Raw genomic sequence first — 17,412 nt, forward strand, 5'->3', positions numbered from 1 at the left:
ATTATTCGAGACCTTGAGGGCATTATGCTAAGTGAAATAAGTCAGACAGACAAAGACAAATACCATATGATCTCACTTACATGTAGACTCCAGCAAACAAACAATAACAACAACAAAAGTTCATAGACAAAGGACAGATTGATGGTTGCTGGGGAAGGGAATAGGAGGGGTGGACAAAATGAGTAAAGGGTGTCAGAAGTTACAAACTTCCAGCTACAAAATAAATAAGTAATGGATGTAATATACAGCATGGTAACTATATAGTTAATAATAATACTGTATTGCACATTTAAACGGTTACTAAGAGAGTAGATCCTAAAGAACAGGAACAGAAAGAAAAATATTTAACTGTTTGGTGATGGATGCTGACTAGACACTGGTGATCATTTCACAATGTGTACAGATATTGAATCATGATGTTGTATACCTGAAACTAATATAATGTCATATTTTAATTATACCTCAATAAAAATATTCAGATGATAAAAATATAAGGAAAATGCTTTGTGGTTATACTTCGTTTTAAAAGTCAGACCCAAGAAGGCAATCGGAAGTCAATTGATTTAAAATAAGTTAATTTCTTGACTATAGTCTCTAAATCCTGGATCTTGGGTTTTCTGTTCAAGGATGGCCAGTGGTAGTTGATTGTAACCTGAGTCGTCCCTTTGATAATTTCTGGATGATTCTAATAAAATATATCTAATAACCTTATAGTTGTATGTATAAAAGAATTTTATCATTTTGGTTGAAGAGATCAAATTAACACAATAATATAGACAAACTTTTGTTCTTTTTTGCTGACAGATTACAAACCAAATAAAATTATTATAATTTGGGCTTTGGGAATTTTGCACACACAAAAAAAGAAAACAATTGTTGGAACATATGTGAGACAAAGTCAGTAATTTACTAGTTTATGCCCAAGAAAGTAAATGAGAAAAAGGAAATCATTCCCTTAAGGCTGAAATCAAAATAACACAAAATGAGTTATCTTTATTGTTTATACACATATATTTTATATAGATTCAGATTTAAGCAAAGTATGTAAGGAAAGGCTAAGAGTTTTTTCCTAGAAAGTTAGAGAATATGACTTTTTTCACATACTAATTATTACAGTGGTGGGAGTGAAAAATTAGAATTGATGTTCTGTTATTCCATAATCTAGCACCTGAATTTGCTGGTGAATACTTTATGGCACATTTTGTGCATATTTTCAGTAAATATACATGCAATAAAATATGAAATTAAAAATCAAAGTATTTTTTCAAGAAGTACAAATTGGTAGTTGCAAAATAATGAAGGGGGTGTAAAGTACAGCACACGGCATACAGTCAATAATATTATAATAAGTATGTATGGTGCCAGGTGGGTTCTAGACTTATGGGGGGTCACTTTGTAAATTATGTAAATGTCTAACCTCTATGCTGTACACCTGAAACTAATATAAAATAATATTGAATATCAACTATAATTGAAAAAATGCCAATTGTAAATGACATGTACTGTATGGTTCCATTTATATAATCTTTTAAAATAGAAAAGAATACAGTTGTTTATGAAATGATAATTAGTATTTAATTATAGTGAAAATTGGAGGGGAATAATGTATGTGAAATTAGTGTGGTGGTTACCCTGGGAAAGAAGAGTAATTCAGGGTATGCAAATTGATGATGTGGAGGCTTCACATGTAACTGTATTATTTATTGCGATAAAAACATCTACAATGAGAAAAAAATTAAAGTGTTTTTAATTTAATTTTAAATATCATTTAAGAGAAAATTCTATAGGGTTTCTTTAAAAGTTTAATATTACCGATACCTCTAAATGTTGGCATATTTTTAACGCAGCACTCCTCTTTCATTTCTCAGGGTCCACTTTCATTTGCAACACTCACATAATTCCAGTGAAAAACCAAGAGGGCGTGGCTATGATGTTCATCATTAATTTTGAATATGTGACAGATGAGGAAAATGCTGCTTCCCCAGAGAGGGTAAACCCAATATTACCAGTCAAAACCATCAACCGTAAGTAAAAGTAACATGTGTATAATGTTCTTGATATTCTGCTCTTTGATCATTTTAATACACTCTTCATTTACATATTTCAATTCTCAAAATATTTTTACATTTTAAATAAAATAACTTTCCATAAATAAAGCCAAAGATGAAGTTACACTTTGTTGCCTTATGGAATCAATCAGTTGCTTTTAAAGCCATTTGACTTCTATATACCATAGTAAATTCAACCAGCCCCCTATTGATAGACATTTAGGGTGTTTCCCAACTTTGGCTATTACAAATAACGCCAGAATGAATTATGCACATATGTTTTCATATATGTATATGTGTATTTTTGGATAAAAGTATCTTCAGGGTAGGTTTTATAAGTGGGATTCTTGGGTCAAAATGTACATGCATATGTAATCTTTTTAGATACATGCTATCAGACTCCCCTCCTTATGGTTTGAACCATTTACACTGTTACAAACAATATATTAGACCTTTCCCCCAAAGCAATACTAATAGTGAATCAACCTTCCATTATTATGAGTGAGGTTCACATATTTAAGCACTACATATAGACATGTTTTTCTGTCAACTGTCCATTTTTTGTATACTTTTTTTTGCTTTTTCTCTTCTTTAAAATTCTAGAATAAGTTACAAATCACTTCTCCAGCAAATAATTTGTTTTTTTATCTTTTTTCCTGATTTTTGTCATGCAGAGGCATTTTTTGTAATATGGCTAAATTTATCAACCTTTTTCCTTGTGAATTCTGAATTCTTGAGCTATATTAGAAAAGCTTTAACCATTCCAAGGTTGTAAGTAAATTCATTTTTATCTAGGAACTTCTATGGTTTTATATTTTAAGATCTCCAGTGCATTTAAGTTTAGCTTGGTTTATAATGCAAGGTATCAATTTAATTTATCATTTTATCAATGGCTATCACCTTTTTATTGATTAGAAAGTCTATCTTTTCACCAGGAATTTGAGATGCCACCTTTATCACATGCTAAACTTCCTGTGTACTTTAGTCGGTTTCTCACCTTGATTCTGTTCTATTTATCCTTCAGAATTCACGTTTTTAATATAGACTTAACACCTGATAGAAAATGCTCTTTTTGATATTCATTTTCAGGGGTTTAGAGTTATTTCTTGTTTAACATTTTAGATGAACTTTAGAAACAACTCATCTGGATAGAAAAAAATCCCTTCGGTATTTATAAATTAATTGGAAGGAAATTGAAAACTTTGTGCTGTTGAGTCATTCTATGCAAAATTATATATTTTACATATTTAGTTTTTAAGTCTAATCTTTGTGTTTTTAGGCATGTTTTTAAAACTTCTTCACTGTTTTTTGTGCTACTTGACATTTAATTTCTTTGTTGTTGCTATTATTCTGTTTCCTATTTTTACGTCTATGGATTTAGTAGGTTCATATAATATTCTACTTGCTTAGTGAAATGTCTTAGTTTGCAGTGGCCTATTCATTGACTCTCGTGAGTTTTTTCAAGTATTTTATGATATCAAATACAGATTGCTTTACATTTTCCTTTCCAATTCTTATACCTATAATAGTTTTCTCTTGTCTAATTTTACTATTAGCCCCAACGTATCATTAAAAAGATGTTGGTGAGCATCATGCCTTATTTCTGATTTTCTTGTCCACGTCATATGTTCACCATTAATTGAAATGATGGCATATGGGATGAATTGTATGTGTTTTATAATTTTGAGAAAGTTTCCACTCACTTATATTTATTAAGAATGGGTGCTGAAATTAGTAAATTGCCTTTCAGCATCTATAGAAATGAGTGCACTTGTCTGTTTTTATGGTAAGTTTTATAAATGGAGTTTACTAATATGAAATCATCCTTGCATCTCTGAAAGGAACCACATTTGGACATGATGTATTTTATTTTGTAATATGCTGTTGGATTATTTTATCTAAAATTAATTTAAAATGTTTGCATTGATATTTATTAAGGATTCTGTAATATTTTTATGTGTATGTGCAATTTCATCAGGTATTGGTATCAACATTATAATTCCTTCAAAAAATAACCTGGAGTTTCTTCTCTATTTTCTATGCTACAGAATTATTTAAACAGTTTAGATATCATCTAGATTTAAAAGTTAAGTTTTAGTCTTCTGTGAAATGATCAAGACCTGGTACTTATTTGTGGAGTAACTTTTTTACTTGTTTTTCCCTCCAGAGATTGGCCTAGTCAAATTATTCAGCTCTACCAGTACTAGTTTTGCTAAATTTTAAGTTGATGACTGTTTTGCTTTCTTATATTGCTCACAACAAATTCAGTCATCATTGAATGATTCCTGAGAGTATACTTTAGGTAAAGTCAGCCTGTAGTTTGGTCATAAATGTTAATAAGATCATCTGTTTGGGGGATGCCTGGCTTTGTTTCTTCATTGTTTTCACGAATTATTTTTTCCATAGAATGGTTGCCTTGCATTGTTCATCAAATGGATGAAAGTGAAAAGGGGAAGGTTGTATCAGCAGTATGGCAGAGAGGGGATTTTTTTTAAATAAATAAAGTATTGATTTCAAACTACAATGCAAATGGAGAATTGAAACTTTGACCTTGAATGGAAGATAACCTATACAGCAGTCTTCTAGGATATAATACATTATCTATGCTACTCTATACTGTGATTAAAATAGTATCTCATGTGCAAGTGATGGCAAATTTAGCAGAGATCGTTTCTTATATTGTGAACACGGATGGTTCCCCCACGCTGCAGCTGTCACTCATACAGGGAATCATTGAAGACAGTATAAACATGCAGGTAAAACTGTTTCCAGGGCATTGCAAAGGCCCATTATTTACAGCCAGTATATTAGGTTTAGATTATACCCCTCTGTCATTATAGACTCTAAATTTCCTTTTACTTGGTGTCAGTTTTTGAAGAGTTGATTGTTAGATCGGGCAGAAAAATGAGAGACAAATTATGCTTGGTAACTTCTGATTCTAGATAATTTCTACTTTGTATTATGCCTGATCTTTGGCAAACTCCTGCTGATTTTTTTTCTTCAAGCGTAACTTAGTGTAACTTATTAGAATTGTAGAAAATAATGTTATTGGCTATTTCCAAAGTTGTTCCAGGAGTGGGCATTACAATAAACCAAAAAAAAAGAAATTAAAAAAAATTAAATGTCGAGATATATTTTTTGCAGAAGCATTTACCTTCAAAATATCTAATGCCTTATCTAAATAAGGAGTGTGCATGTGTCTATGTGCCCCCAAGAGGGCCCCCTAGAGGTGGGATTTAAATGAGAATAGGGAAAAGGCAACTGAGAAGATGTGTGTGCCTGTAAATTTAAATGTCTCTTCTGAACTGTAGACAAAATAAAGAAGAAAAAAAGTGAAGTGACAACACAAGAAACACAAAAGAAAAAGAAGTATAAACTGAGAAGATGAAGTGAAAGAAAAGGAGCTAAACGCACGGTAGAAAAGATGGATCATAAAGAAGGGCTGTGATGGATGGGGCTGCCTGCGTTATGGACACCTAGAGACTTGTTTTGAATTGAATGAAGTGGTGGATCATTTCTCAGGACAGCTATTTAGTTTCAGGGTTAGGAACTCTACACAGGAAAAGGGAATAGCTTTCTCTAGGAAGACCTAGTTTTTCACAAACTTATCCTTTGTTGATGATATAGGACCAGCCGCATATGGATGACTTATGTCCCTGGAATGAAGCAAGTACTGTAGAGAGTATTATTTTGATAAGTATATCTATCAAATTGATAAATACCGCACAACTGAGTGAACAAATTGCTATGTAACTAGTATAAATACCAAGTAAAAGATATAGTTAAAATATTTATCTCACTGATGGCTTCTGTAAAAACTCTGCAATCTAAAAAATAGAAATGATACAGACTCGAAAAGAAAACTGTGCTTTTCCTACCAAGTAGAAGGAAGCCACAGCTAAAGGAAATAATAGCAATGGGAAAACGAGTTCTCTGTTATTGTTTTTTGTTGTTGTTTTGCTCTAATATATCTGGTGCTATGAAATATTTGTACACTGTGGAAAATAACCAAATTAAGTATTCTAGCTTACCCTATTAATTTCAAAGTTAATTGTCAAGTTTAAGAAAATGTTGCCTTTATTCTTTCAAATGAAATTTTTTTAAGCTTCATTTTAAATTATGTACAAGTATAATTGAGTTTTATATTTCTTCTCTTTCTTAGCAGGAATCTAGAATCACCAGCCTGGTTCTCACACACACACACACACACACACACACACACACACACACACGACACATATTATAATTTGTTAAAAATATCTTGAGGGAGATTGAGAAAACTTATTTTTCTTATTATTTTGTTAGTTTACTTTGTTCATTAGATTCTACATGTAAGTGAGATCATTTGGTACTTGTCTTTCTCTGACTGGCTTGTTTCACTTAGCATAATGCTTTCCAGATCCATCCATGCTGTTGCAAAGGATAAGATTTCCTTATTTATTTTTTTTAATCAATCCTCACTGAGGATATGTTTTTCATTGATTTTTAAAGAGGAAGGGGGAGAGAGAGAAACATCAATGTGAGAGAGAAGCATCTATCAGTTGCCTTCCATACTCGCCCTGACCAGGAATCAAACCTGCAACCTAGGTATGTAATCACATGACCAGGAGTCAAATGAACTCTAAACCTTTTGGTGTATAGGACGATGCTCTAACCACCTGAGCCACCCTGCCAGGGCAGCATTTCCTTCTTTACAGCTGAGTAGTACTCCGTGGTGTAAAAATGCCACAGTTTTTTTATGCACTCATCTACTGGTGGGCACTTGGGCTGTTTCCATGTCTTGGCTACTGTAAATGACACTCTAGTGAATCTAGGGGTGCATATATTCTTTTGAATTAGTGTTTTGGGTTTCTTCAGATAAATTCCCAAAATTGGAATCGCTGGGTCATAAGGCAGCTCCAGTTTTTATTTTTTGAGGTAACTCTATATTGCTTTTCACAAAAAACCTCTTGATTTTAAAAAAATTTGAATTTAACAATATCCTTCCAAACAGAAACTGAATGCATTTTGTGTTAGTTTTTGTTTTTAATCTTCACCTAAGGATATTTTTTTCCATTGTTTTCCAGAGAGAGTGGAAGGGAGAGAGAGAAAGAAAAACTGATGTGAGAGAAACACATCGATTGGTTGCCTCCTTGCAAGCTCCCCAACCTGGCCAGGAATTGAGCCTGCAACCGAGGCACGGGCCCTTGGCCGAAATCAAACCTGGGGCCCTTCAGTCTGAGGGCCAGTGCCCCAACCACTGAGCCAAACCAGCCAGGGCTATTCTGTGTTTTTAATTTGTTCAGCTCTAGTTCATGGTCGGTATCCCCAACATTTTGCAAATAGTAAGTACTTAATGGGAATGAATGTTATTATTACACTGAGTAATTAGGCTTTTTTTTCTCCTATTGAATCAGCATTAGCCGGATTGTCTAAGTCAGTGATTCTCCAAGTGTGAGACCATTAGCATCACCTTACAACATGTTTGAGATACATGTTTGAGATAACATGTTCTTGGGCCTTACGCCAGAACAGCTAATTCAGAAATACAGAAATACAGATCTAAAGAGTTTGCTAAGTCTGTGCCTTAGCAAACTCTTTAGATCATTCTGATACCTAAATTTTGAAAACTACTGGTCTAACTTAATTAATGTTTATATAAAACTATAAAGAAAAATTTTAAGTGAAACTAAATGTAAAAGTTTAGTAAAATAAAGTTAAATTTCTATTATTTTTTATTCTCAGTAATTTTCACAAGGGAACTTTTTATTTAATCTTATTAAGGTACTATAATTATCTTTCATTACCTTTGAAATGATTAAAATTATACTCCCCAAATCAAAGCAGAATTTTACTTTCATTCTTACTAAAATTAAAGTTCGTGTTACTCTAAAAGCTTTGACTGAAACTGTCTCCACACACAAAATAAAGTTGGTAATTTAGGGAATTATCCAGCTAATTTAAGCCATTAAAAATGTATTTCTATGATTTGGACTCAATATTTTAAATAATTGACACATAAATTATATGTTTTCGTGAATAGCTGCATTACTCCCTCAAATTTGTATCTCAATGTTCAGAGCTCAAGCTAAGGAACAAAGACATTTTCTGTAGAGCTGTTTCATAAAAGGGCAGTCTCGGTGTTTTTATTCACCATTGGAGTTGAAAGTGTCCTTTAATTCAAAGATGAAGGGCTGCTATAGTGATATAGAATTTCCCTCTCAACCAGCATTACCTAGAAACAATCTATTATTCAGATGAATTTAATGAAAGGTTTTACAACGCAGCTAATGTTTTCTCTTATGTGTTTGGAAATTTCCTCCTTTTACAGATTAAATTTGATATAGAAAAAGGAACCATGACTGGCTGCTAATGGAAATCTGGGAAAAGTTCAGTCATAGGTTGCAATCAATTTTATATCACGTTTCCCCTTAGGATTGGGGCAAAATTATATTTTTAAGATCAAGAAAATTGCTGGTAGTTGGAGATAAAGCATGCATTATCCCTTCATTCACAGTGAGCATTAATGATCACTTAAATCAGCATATCCACACCACAGTCCTCATGTGAGTATCATTTGGAAGCTTCTGTTACTTAGCAACCCCCAAGTCAGGCAAAGTCCCTAGCCACACAACATTTGGGTAACTGTTGTTTGTACCATTTGTATTTAGAATATTCTATGAAGAGAGTCCCTGTCCATATTATAACTACCCGGTCATCCTGAACATGTTATTATTTTTACACAACTGGAATGGATTGTTTAACTTGGCATTTCGAAAAGGAAGAAATCAATTGAAGAGAAACAAAACATCAGTGTTCGCAAATCATACACTGATTTATTAAGCAGCTATCACACAGAAACCTAATGAAGTAACACTGATGTGGTGCTTTCATTTCTGCCGGCCCCTCGCTGAGGGACTGCACCCTCGAGCTCCGTCCCGTCCGCCCCCGTCCCTTCCCAGGCCCTGCTTTGCGCCCCTTTCCCCCCAGGACGAGCGGCCAGGCTGGAGGCGGCGCCCAGGCTCCGGGGCCCTGGCGCCGAGGCCCTGCCGCCGCAGCTCCCGGGGTCGCTCTGACCGGCCGCAGCCTTGACTTTGCCCACGTGCGCACGGGTGGGCCGAGCACTACTGGGTCAGGACCCACGCTGGGTCAAGATTCTAGTTTGATCCTATGCTTCCTGCCTTGTTGCAGGATCTTGTTTTTTCTCCACTATGCCCTCGCCCTAGGAAATGTCCCAGGAGTCTCAGTCTCCACATCTGCCCCTTTAGAGTCCCATGTTTAGCTTCAGGGGTACTAGGTCGGCTACTCCCTGGTGATCTTGCGTTGTCACAATGCCAGGACCATACTGGCCACCCTGCTCCACTTGTCAGCCACTATCAGGGTAGCTAGGCCAGTACTGAGTTAACGTGGAGTGATCCTTTCTCCCAGCCTAACTGCTCTTTACTGCCTTCTTTGACAATAGTCTGGGTTAGTCTGAAAGCCCATGGGCGAGACTGTATACCTACTTATATAGTTAAGAGTAAGAAAGACTCTTTTCCTTGCCAGGTACCTGTACGGAAATTCTTTTCCTAAAAAGGAAAGACAGCCCTGGCTGGTTTGCTGAGTGGTTAGAGCGTCAGCCTGCTCCGAATGGTCATGGGTTCGATTCCTGGTCAAGGGCATGTATCTGGGTTGCAAGTTCGCTCCTTGCCCCAGTCGGGGTGTGTGCTGGGGGCAACTGGTTGATGTGTGTCTCTCTCACATCGATGTTTCTCTCTCTCTTTTTCTCTCTCTCTCCCTTTTTCTTCCTCCCTCTCTTTCACTCTCTCTGAAAAGCAATGGAAAAAATATTCTCAGGTGAAGATTAACAAAAAAATGTTTTAAAAAGAAAAGACAGATATGTTGATTATCTTGCCTGTTTCTCCCATAAAATTTGAAAAGGTGCTCTCTCTGACTCAGAAATTAAAGTCACGTTTCTCTACACATCCAGAACTATTTGACTGGAGAAAAAAAATTCACAGTGATTTTAAGGGCTTCCAGTATAAGTGTCAGACTTTTGAATATCCTGATTTTAGAAAGGTACAGTGACACTAATTCAAAAATTTTGATTTTGTGTGATTACAGCTGTTAGTAGAGTTAATTTAGATCAGGGGTTTTTAGACCAAAAGCTGCCTCTCCTTCCCCCTCTGTACTGTACACCGTGCCGCTCAGCAGACACCTTTCTCAGGGCTGGGGCCATGCTGCTGGAATGTCACCTGCTGAGGGTACATGGTTCTGCCCCTCCCTGGGAAATGCCAAAGGCAGGCAACTGCCTTCTCCAACATCATGGCCCTTCCCATGGCCTGGCAGGAGCCAGTGACAGCTGTTGAAGGGATCCAAAGTCCAGATAACCCTGCTTTAGTTTGGCATAACTTTGAAGGGCTTTCCAGCTGCAGAGCTCTAGGAGGACTTGCTGAAGATTCAGCTGCATTTGCATTAATAGTGGGCCTTCTTCTGCCCAATCCTGCCTTCCTCCTTTCCTCATATCTCCTGAGAACACCCCTGGAACATTTTGCACAGTCAGTTTTCAGGGATCCAAACAAAGACAGTTCTCACCACCCTTAATCCTCTGTAAGGGGAAATGTCTCTATTAATGGCCTTTATAACATCCGTCACTCTACTGCCTGCCACACATACACTTAAGCCCTGTCCTTATGCCACTATAGTTTCTAAGTTGCATGACTGAACTTAAGTTTCTCTCTACTTTTCAGTCTATAATTCAACTAAGCAGAAACAAGCAAGAGTAAAATGCTTCTAATTTATATTTAACTGGATTTTAATTAATAAAGTTCTAAGAGTTTGTACAAATGATGAGAAACTGAATCAAGGGAATTATTGGGAATTTGTAGTTGTGAGGAAACTCAGTGATTAGGAATATTTGGAAGATTTTACAAACATATTGTTTTTCTGCAAGAAATATTATTGTTTCTAACATTCCTAGGTATATTCCTAATAGAAGAGTTGTTTGAAGTCAAATTGGCACAATAGTTTTCTTCCAAACTCTAGTAGATGAGAATCAGCTCGAAGAGGAGAGAGAGAGAGAGAGAGAGATGGAGATAGAGATGGAGAGAGAGAGAGAGAGAGAGAGAGATTAGATAGATAATGGTGATAGATAATAGATATAGACAGATGATAGATGATGATAGATTGATAGATGATAGATAGATAGATGATAGGTAGATAGATAGATAGATAGATAGATAGATAGATAGATAGATAGATAGATAGATAGATAGATAGATAGATAATAGATAGATTGATTGATAGATGATAGATAGATTGATAGACGATAGATAGATGATGATGATAGATAGATAGATGATAGATAGATAGATGATAGATGATAGATAGATGATAGATAGATGATAGATAGATAGATAGATAGATAGATAGATAGATAGATAGATAGATAGATAGATAGATAGATGATAGATGTGATAGATGATAGATATAGATACATAACAGTTCAGGTTGATGAGATCTTCTCAATTTGGGAAAGTTTAGCAAAACCATTTTCTAAAGTCTCGTTACCTTAAGAGAGAGGGTAGAAATGTAGTTTCAATCATTATAATTTTGTGAGAACTGTGATTAGCACAAAGATATAAGCAAAATACATCAAAACTGGAAGTAATATTAACAGTCAGTTCTCTTAGGGAATTCTAGGGGAGGTTAATGGAAGGGTTTTGGTTTGGGAAGGGGAATTTATTATTCAACCTATGAGATAATAAATGAAATCGCATGTATGAATTTATCTACATTTACTTCAAGAAGAGTTATGATTCTCATTAGATTCTCAAGTGGATGTTTATGGTCCAAGAAAACAGCAAATTTTGGACAAACTGAAATTAAATCAGGGAAACTACTGTTTTATTCTGACTTTACCCTGATTTCTTATTTGACCATGGGCCAAGTATTTCACATCTTTCCATATCTGGTTAAAGTCAAAATTCTCAGTTTTTCAAAGAAAAAGACAATGGGGAGATCAACGTGCATTCTTTAGAGAGAAGTAAAAAGCTCTTAGTTCGATGACACAGGATACATGGAGATGCAGCTTCTAAATTGTAGTTAGCAGCTCCACCAAAGTGACATATCCAGAGAAAGAACTTGTCATAGTTGTTACTTTTAAGTTCATGTATTTTAGAAACTATATTTCTCCTTATATGAAAGTGGTGTATTTAAACAAAATTATGTTCTGCAAGTAGTTTATCCCTGCTTATATTTATTTTGAAGAATGTTGAAAACATTCTTCAGCTGTTTATTTCAAATGTATTGAACATTTTAGTAAAGAGGCTAAATTGTATCTATTTTAGTTATTAAATTTAGAATACAAATATAGTAAACTCTGGAGACTTAAATTACAAGGGAATTTTTCAGTATTAATACCCTAACAGGACTGCACTCATTTAGTGGTTTATATTTCATGCCTGAAAGTGCCAGCAGTAAGCAAAATTCTCAATGTGTATTCCTTCCGGATGAACGGCAGTTAGACAACTAAATCTGTAATGCACTATAACATGGTCATATAAACTTAGTGATGCAGAAAAAACCATCTGTACCACCTTGTACATGACTAAACTGTAGGAGCAAACTACATGCCTTGCATGATCATTAATTTAAGAAAGACAGTGAATTGTTTTTAAAAGAAAAGAGTAATGTAAGTGATGAGAAATGAATAAAAGTAGGCATTGACCTTCAGTCCATTGAATAAGCTTGCAGAATTGATTTGTAAACTGCTTTATATTCAATTTCATGTGCATTAAAAACTAATCAAATGATTCTGATGCAGTTCACTAATTTTTAGCTTGGCATTTCACTTGAGCATATAAAAGTTGTTGGTAGAATTATGTAAGGATGCTTGCAAAACAGTTATTATAATATGCTGTTATTTAATCCTGTTTGCACAGATTCATTACTCTCTTCTGCATTTTATTAATCACGGGTTTAATGTTGAACATACTTGGGGTTTTTCTGTGCATTGGGTCAGATCTTATACCAGAAAGATAAATTCTATTTCAATTATATTTGACACTCTTAACTAGTAGTTCACTAGCTTACAGATGAAAGCTTACAATTATAAATTAAACTACTTAGTTCTAAAATTTTCTGTAACTGGTATTTTACACAAAATTCACTGGATGATAAAGAGTTTGAAAACACTTCTGTCTATGCTCTAGGATCAGAATGGAAGCCATTAATAACCACTGAAAAAAGACAAAATTTACAATAAGAGTTGTATGAAGTTTATAATACATGGTATACAGTTCACCATTTCCATGAGCTACCGAGTTCAACTTCTTTTTGGTAAATAGGGGTCAATGCAATTTCAGGAGGCTAAGATTCTTTAATTAAGTTGGTCAAAGCAATTAAATCTTCTAGTTTTTCTACAGTAAAAATTGAAGCACATTTTCAGTTTAGCATCTGCTTGTGAAAATGTATTTACTGTGCTCAGGCATCCTGTCAGAGCTGAGGTTGGGTGAGCAAAACAGACAGGGGCCCTTCCGTTATGAGGCATACAGTCCACTCAAGAAGAGAAATAAGAAAGTCAACAAATGAGCAACTAGTAAACTGTGGTGAAAGGTACAAAGGGGATTCTAATCCAGTTCAGAAAGAAGGAAATGCTCCTCAAAGGAGACAACTTTGGAACTAAAACCTAAAGGATGTGCTTAGTAGGAAGAGTAAAAAGTATCAAACACAGGAAGCCTGGGAAGAAGCACAGGCCTCTGAAGGAATTATAAAGTCCATATGACTGGATCCCAGGGGCAAAGAGGAGAGATGAAGCTGTGGAGTGGAGGTAGGGTTGCCTTCATCCCCAAAGCAGGGAATTCCTGGGAGCAGTGAAAGAGTAAATAATAGTCTACATGATCAAAAGTGAATTTTTCTTGAAAGATAGAAAATATTTTTTAAAGGATGGACTGCCCTGGCAGGTGTGGCTCAGCGGTTAGAGCATCGGCCCTTGCACTCAAAGGTCACGGGTTTGATTCCTGGTCAAAGCCACATACCTGGGTTGCAAAACGCTCCTCACCCTTGTAGGGGCATGTGAGGGAGGCAACCAGTGGATGTGTCTCTCACATCAATGTTTCTCTCTCTCTCTTCCCCCTCCCTCCTTCCCTTCCACTCTCTCTGAAAAGCAATGGAAAAAAATATCCTCAGGTAAAGGGATTAAAAAAAAAATTAAAAAACAAAAGAAGACAATATGATGCAATGTGGAAAGTAATTAGCATCTTATTGCAAGAAATTAGGTGAACTGATAGTAGCTTAGCAAAAGTGAGAGCAGTGGAGGTTAGAGAAGTGAAAATGATTATTATGAATTACTATCATTAAAAAGATTTTCCAGAGGTGAAATGAACACAATTAGATATGATCAGATATTGGGGGGCATAGAAGTGAGAGAGAACAGTAACTAGCATGACCTTCGAGGGTCAGGCTAATAGGACTAGATGGATTGTAGTGCCATTCACTGAAAGAAAGGTCTGGGCTTGGAAAGATAGACCATGAGAGTGGATTTGCTATGGGATTTTGAGGCATCATTAAGAATTCTAAATGAAGATGTTGATAAGACCATTAAATATGGAACTAAGGTTTGGAACTAAGAAAAGAGGTCTGGGCTGGAGATACAAGTTTATGCGTCACTGGATTAAACATGGAATTGAAACTGTGTGTGTGCATGAGACCGTCCACTAGAAGAGTATACTCAAATAAAATGAAGAAAAGTTTTCAGTGTTCTTTCATGTTTTAAGACCATCTTCAATGCATTGAGGAAAAATTCATAGTAAATATATTAAAGATAATGGTGCCCATGACACTTAGAGAATGTAAGAAGATAAATAACCCAAAGACACCAGCTGACTAACTAGAAGGGTGACGTGTAATTGTAAAGCCATGGGTGACGTGGACCTAAGCTACTGAGCTGGCACTAGAATTAGAAACTCTGAATTTTCTTGTAGACAATTCTTAGAAAAGCTTAACCAATCAACATTAAAAGTCTGGAGTATGTTCCTCCATATCTTTCTCTACTGCTATACAACTTATATGGACTAATAGAGGGTTCTGTTATTTTTAATGAAAAAATATTATCATAAACACATTTAAGCTGAGACTTTCATTTTCACTTAACACTACATTTGTGTAACCTTCTAATCAAAACATATACATATTCTTGTTTTTTACCGAATATCATAAGGCTTCAAAGTATAATAATGCCGTAATTTATTCAACCATTCTTCATCTAATGGACATTCTGATTATGTCCAGTTTTTGTGTCTTATAATATACTATAAATAGAATTGCTGAGTCAAGTGAAAAGTGTTGTTGTTGTTTTTTAATAGATATTGTAAAATGACTTTCCAAAGAATTTGTAGGAATTTGCAATCCCCAGTGGAGTGTCAGAATGCTCTCCAGCATTCTTTGCCAGCACTAGATGTTATGCTTTTTTTTTTCATTTACTGCTAGATTGAAGAGTAAAAAATGATATAATCTTGTCTCAGTTTGCATTTTTACTACCAGTGAGTTTGTGTTTCTTAGCTAATATTTTAATTTTTATTATCTACCCTTTAATGTTTATATTTACTTGCCTCTTCTAAGCATCATTGACTCTGAGATATATATAACATTTTATGCCATATTCTTAGATTTTAGAACAAAGAAATCAGGAAAAAGAAATTCCTATCTTTACCATACATCTCTCTCTGAAACCAAAAGTCTTGCAAGAATTCCAAATGGAATGAGAGACATCTCATACACACCTGACCCCACTTTTTCCATCCACACTCAACTCACATTATTATCCAACAGAAACCTTCTAGATACGTCAGGACAACTCCTTACCTCCACCTCGTTCCCTTCCCTCCTACTGGCAGTACAGTCGCCCTCCAACACACACACACTCGCGTACATTATAATCTTTTCTGTGTTCCTTTTACACATGGTGTCCCATCCCTTCTTTTTCTTTCTAAACTATGCTCTATCCTTCAAATCCCCTTAAAGAATGGGTGTATAGTGGATATATGTTTTTAATTTATTAAAACAAAAACCCTCATGTCATTCAAATAATGTTTTCATGTCCCTGGAGAATATCTATCAAAAACATGGTAAAATTATTTTACTACTTTTTTACACTTCTATAATCATTTGTTTTACTCTCAAAGAAGTTTCTACAATGTCCCTCATTTGAACTGTAAATTAAGTATTGATTAATAACTCTTTTTATGTCATTTAAATATGAGCCAAAATGTTTGTTTGTTTTAAGAGAGATATCTTTTGTCTTCTAATAATGCTCTTTTCTGTCTTTACTTTAGGGAAACTTTTTGGGTTCAAGTTCCCTGGCCTGAGAGTTCTCACCTACAGAAAGCAGTCCTTACCACAAGAAGACCCCGATGTGGTTGTAATTGACTCATCTAAGCACAGTGACGATTCAGTGGCCATGAAGCACTTCAAGTCTCCCACAAAAGAAAGCTGCAGCCCCTCTGAAGCAGATGATACAAAAGCCTTGATACAGCCCAGCAAATGCTCCCCCTTGGTGAATATATCTGGACCTCTTGACCATTCCTCTCCCAAAAGGCAATGGGACAGACTCTACCCTGACATGCTGCAGTCAACCTCCCAGCTGACTCATTCCAGATCGAAGGAAAGCATCTGTAGCATACGGAGGGCTTCTTCTGTTCATGATATAGAAGGATTCAGTGTCCACCCCAAGAACGTATTTAGAGACCGACATGCCAGTGAAGGTATGTTTGTGGGGGTTTTTAAATATGAAAGCATAAATTTATGGGCAATGAAAGGGAATTTTCATGTTGTTTTTAATTTGGACATTAATCCTTATGCCTTAGAGCAGCGATTTTCAACCTTTTTCATCTCATGGCACACAAAAACTAATTACCAAAATTCTGCAGCACACCAAAAAATAAATTTTTTGCCTGACAAAAAAAATAGGTATAATTTTGATTCATTCACAGCAGACAGCTATTGTTGTGTTGGCTGTTGTTATTTTTTTATTTGACAATCTAAAGGAAAAGAGATAGTGCCCCTGAATACATAGTGCATCTTTTAAAAGTTCTTGCAGCTCACCCGTTGAAAATCGCTGCCTTAGAGGAAGAAAAGTGAGCAAAGGCTATTAAAAAATATGAGTACTACATTCAGAGTTGTTACTGGTTTCTTCTTTGAACCTCAGTGAATAATTTGGTTTCTTCTGGCTTCTTTATCTGTGTTTCTGAAATAGTATGATAGCCATTATCTGCCTACTTTATGGAAGTTTAGTGAATTAATGCGTAATGTAAGATGTGCTTAGGTCGTGACACTATCATCTCAAGCATAGTAATCATTTTTGTTACACTTAGCAAATAGTCAAGCTCTGGAAGAAACACTGTGTGCT

At 35.3% G+C, this 17,412-nt stretch overlaps 1 protein-coding gene across 1 annotated transcript in view; it reads left to right on the plus strand.

Moving 5' to 3' along the window:
- The window catches only part of KCNH7 (potassium voltage-gated channel subfamily H member 7), a 391,952-nt gene that overhangs the window by 255,044 nt on the left and 119,496 nt on the right, over nucleotides 1-17,412 (plus strand). The window contains exons 3-4 of the mRNA XM_016197612.2: nucleotides 1,869-2,024; nucleotides 16,340-16,768. Of these exons, the coding sequence (XP_016053098.1) occupies nucleotides 1,869-2,024; nucleotides 16,340-16,768 (585 nt within the window). The remainder of the gene's footprint in view (nucleotides 1-1,868; nucleotides 2,025-16,339; nucleotides 16,769-17,412) is intronic.

Source organism: Miniopterus natalensis, chromosome 8 (assembly GCF_054644295.1).
Source record: "Miniopterus natalensis isolate mMinNat1 chromosome 8, mMinNat1.hap1, whole genome shotgun sequence".
NCBI classification, from domain to species: Eukaryota; Metazoa; Chordata; class Mammalia; order Chiroptera; family Miniopteridae; genus Miniopterus; species Miniopterus natalensis.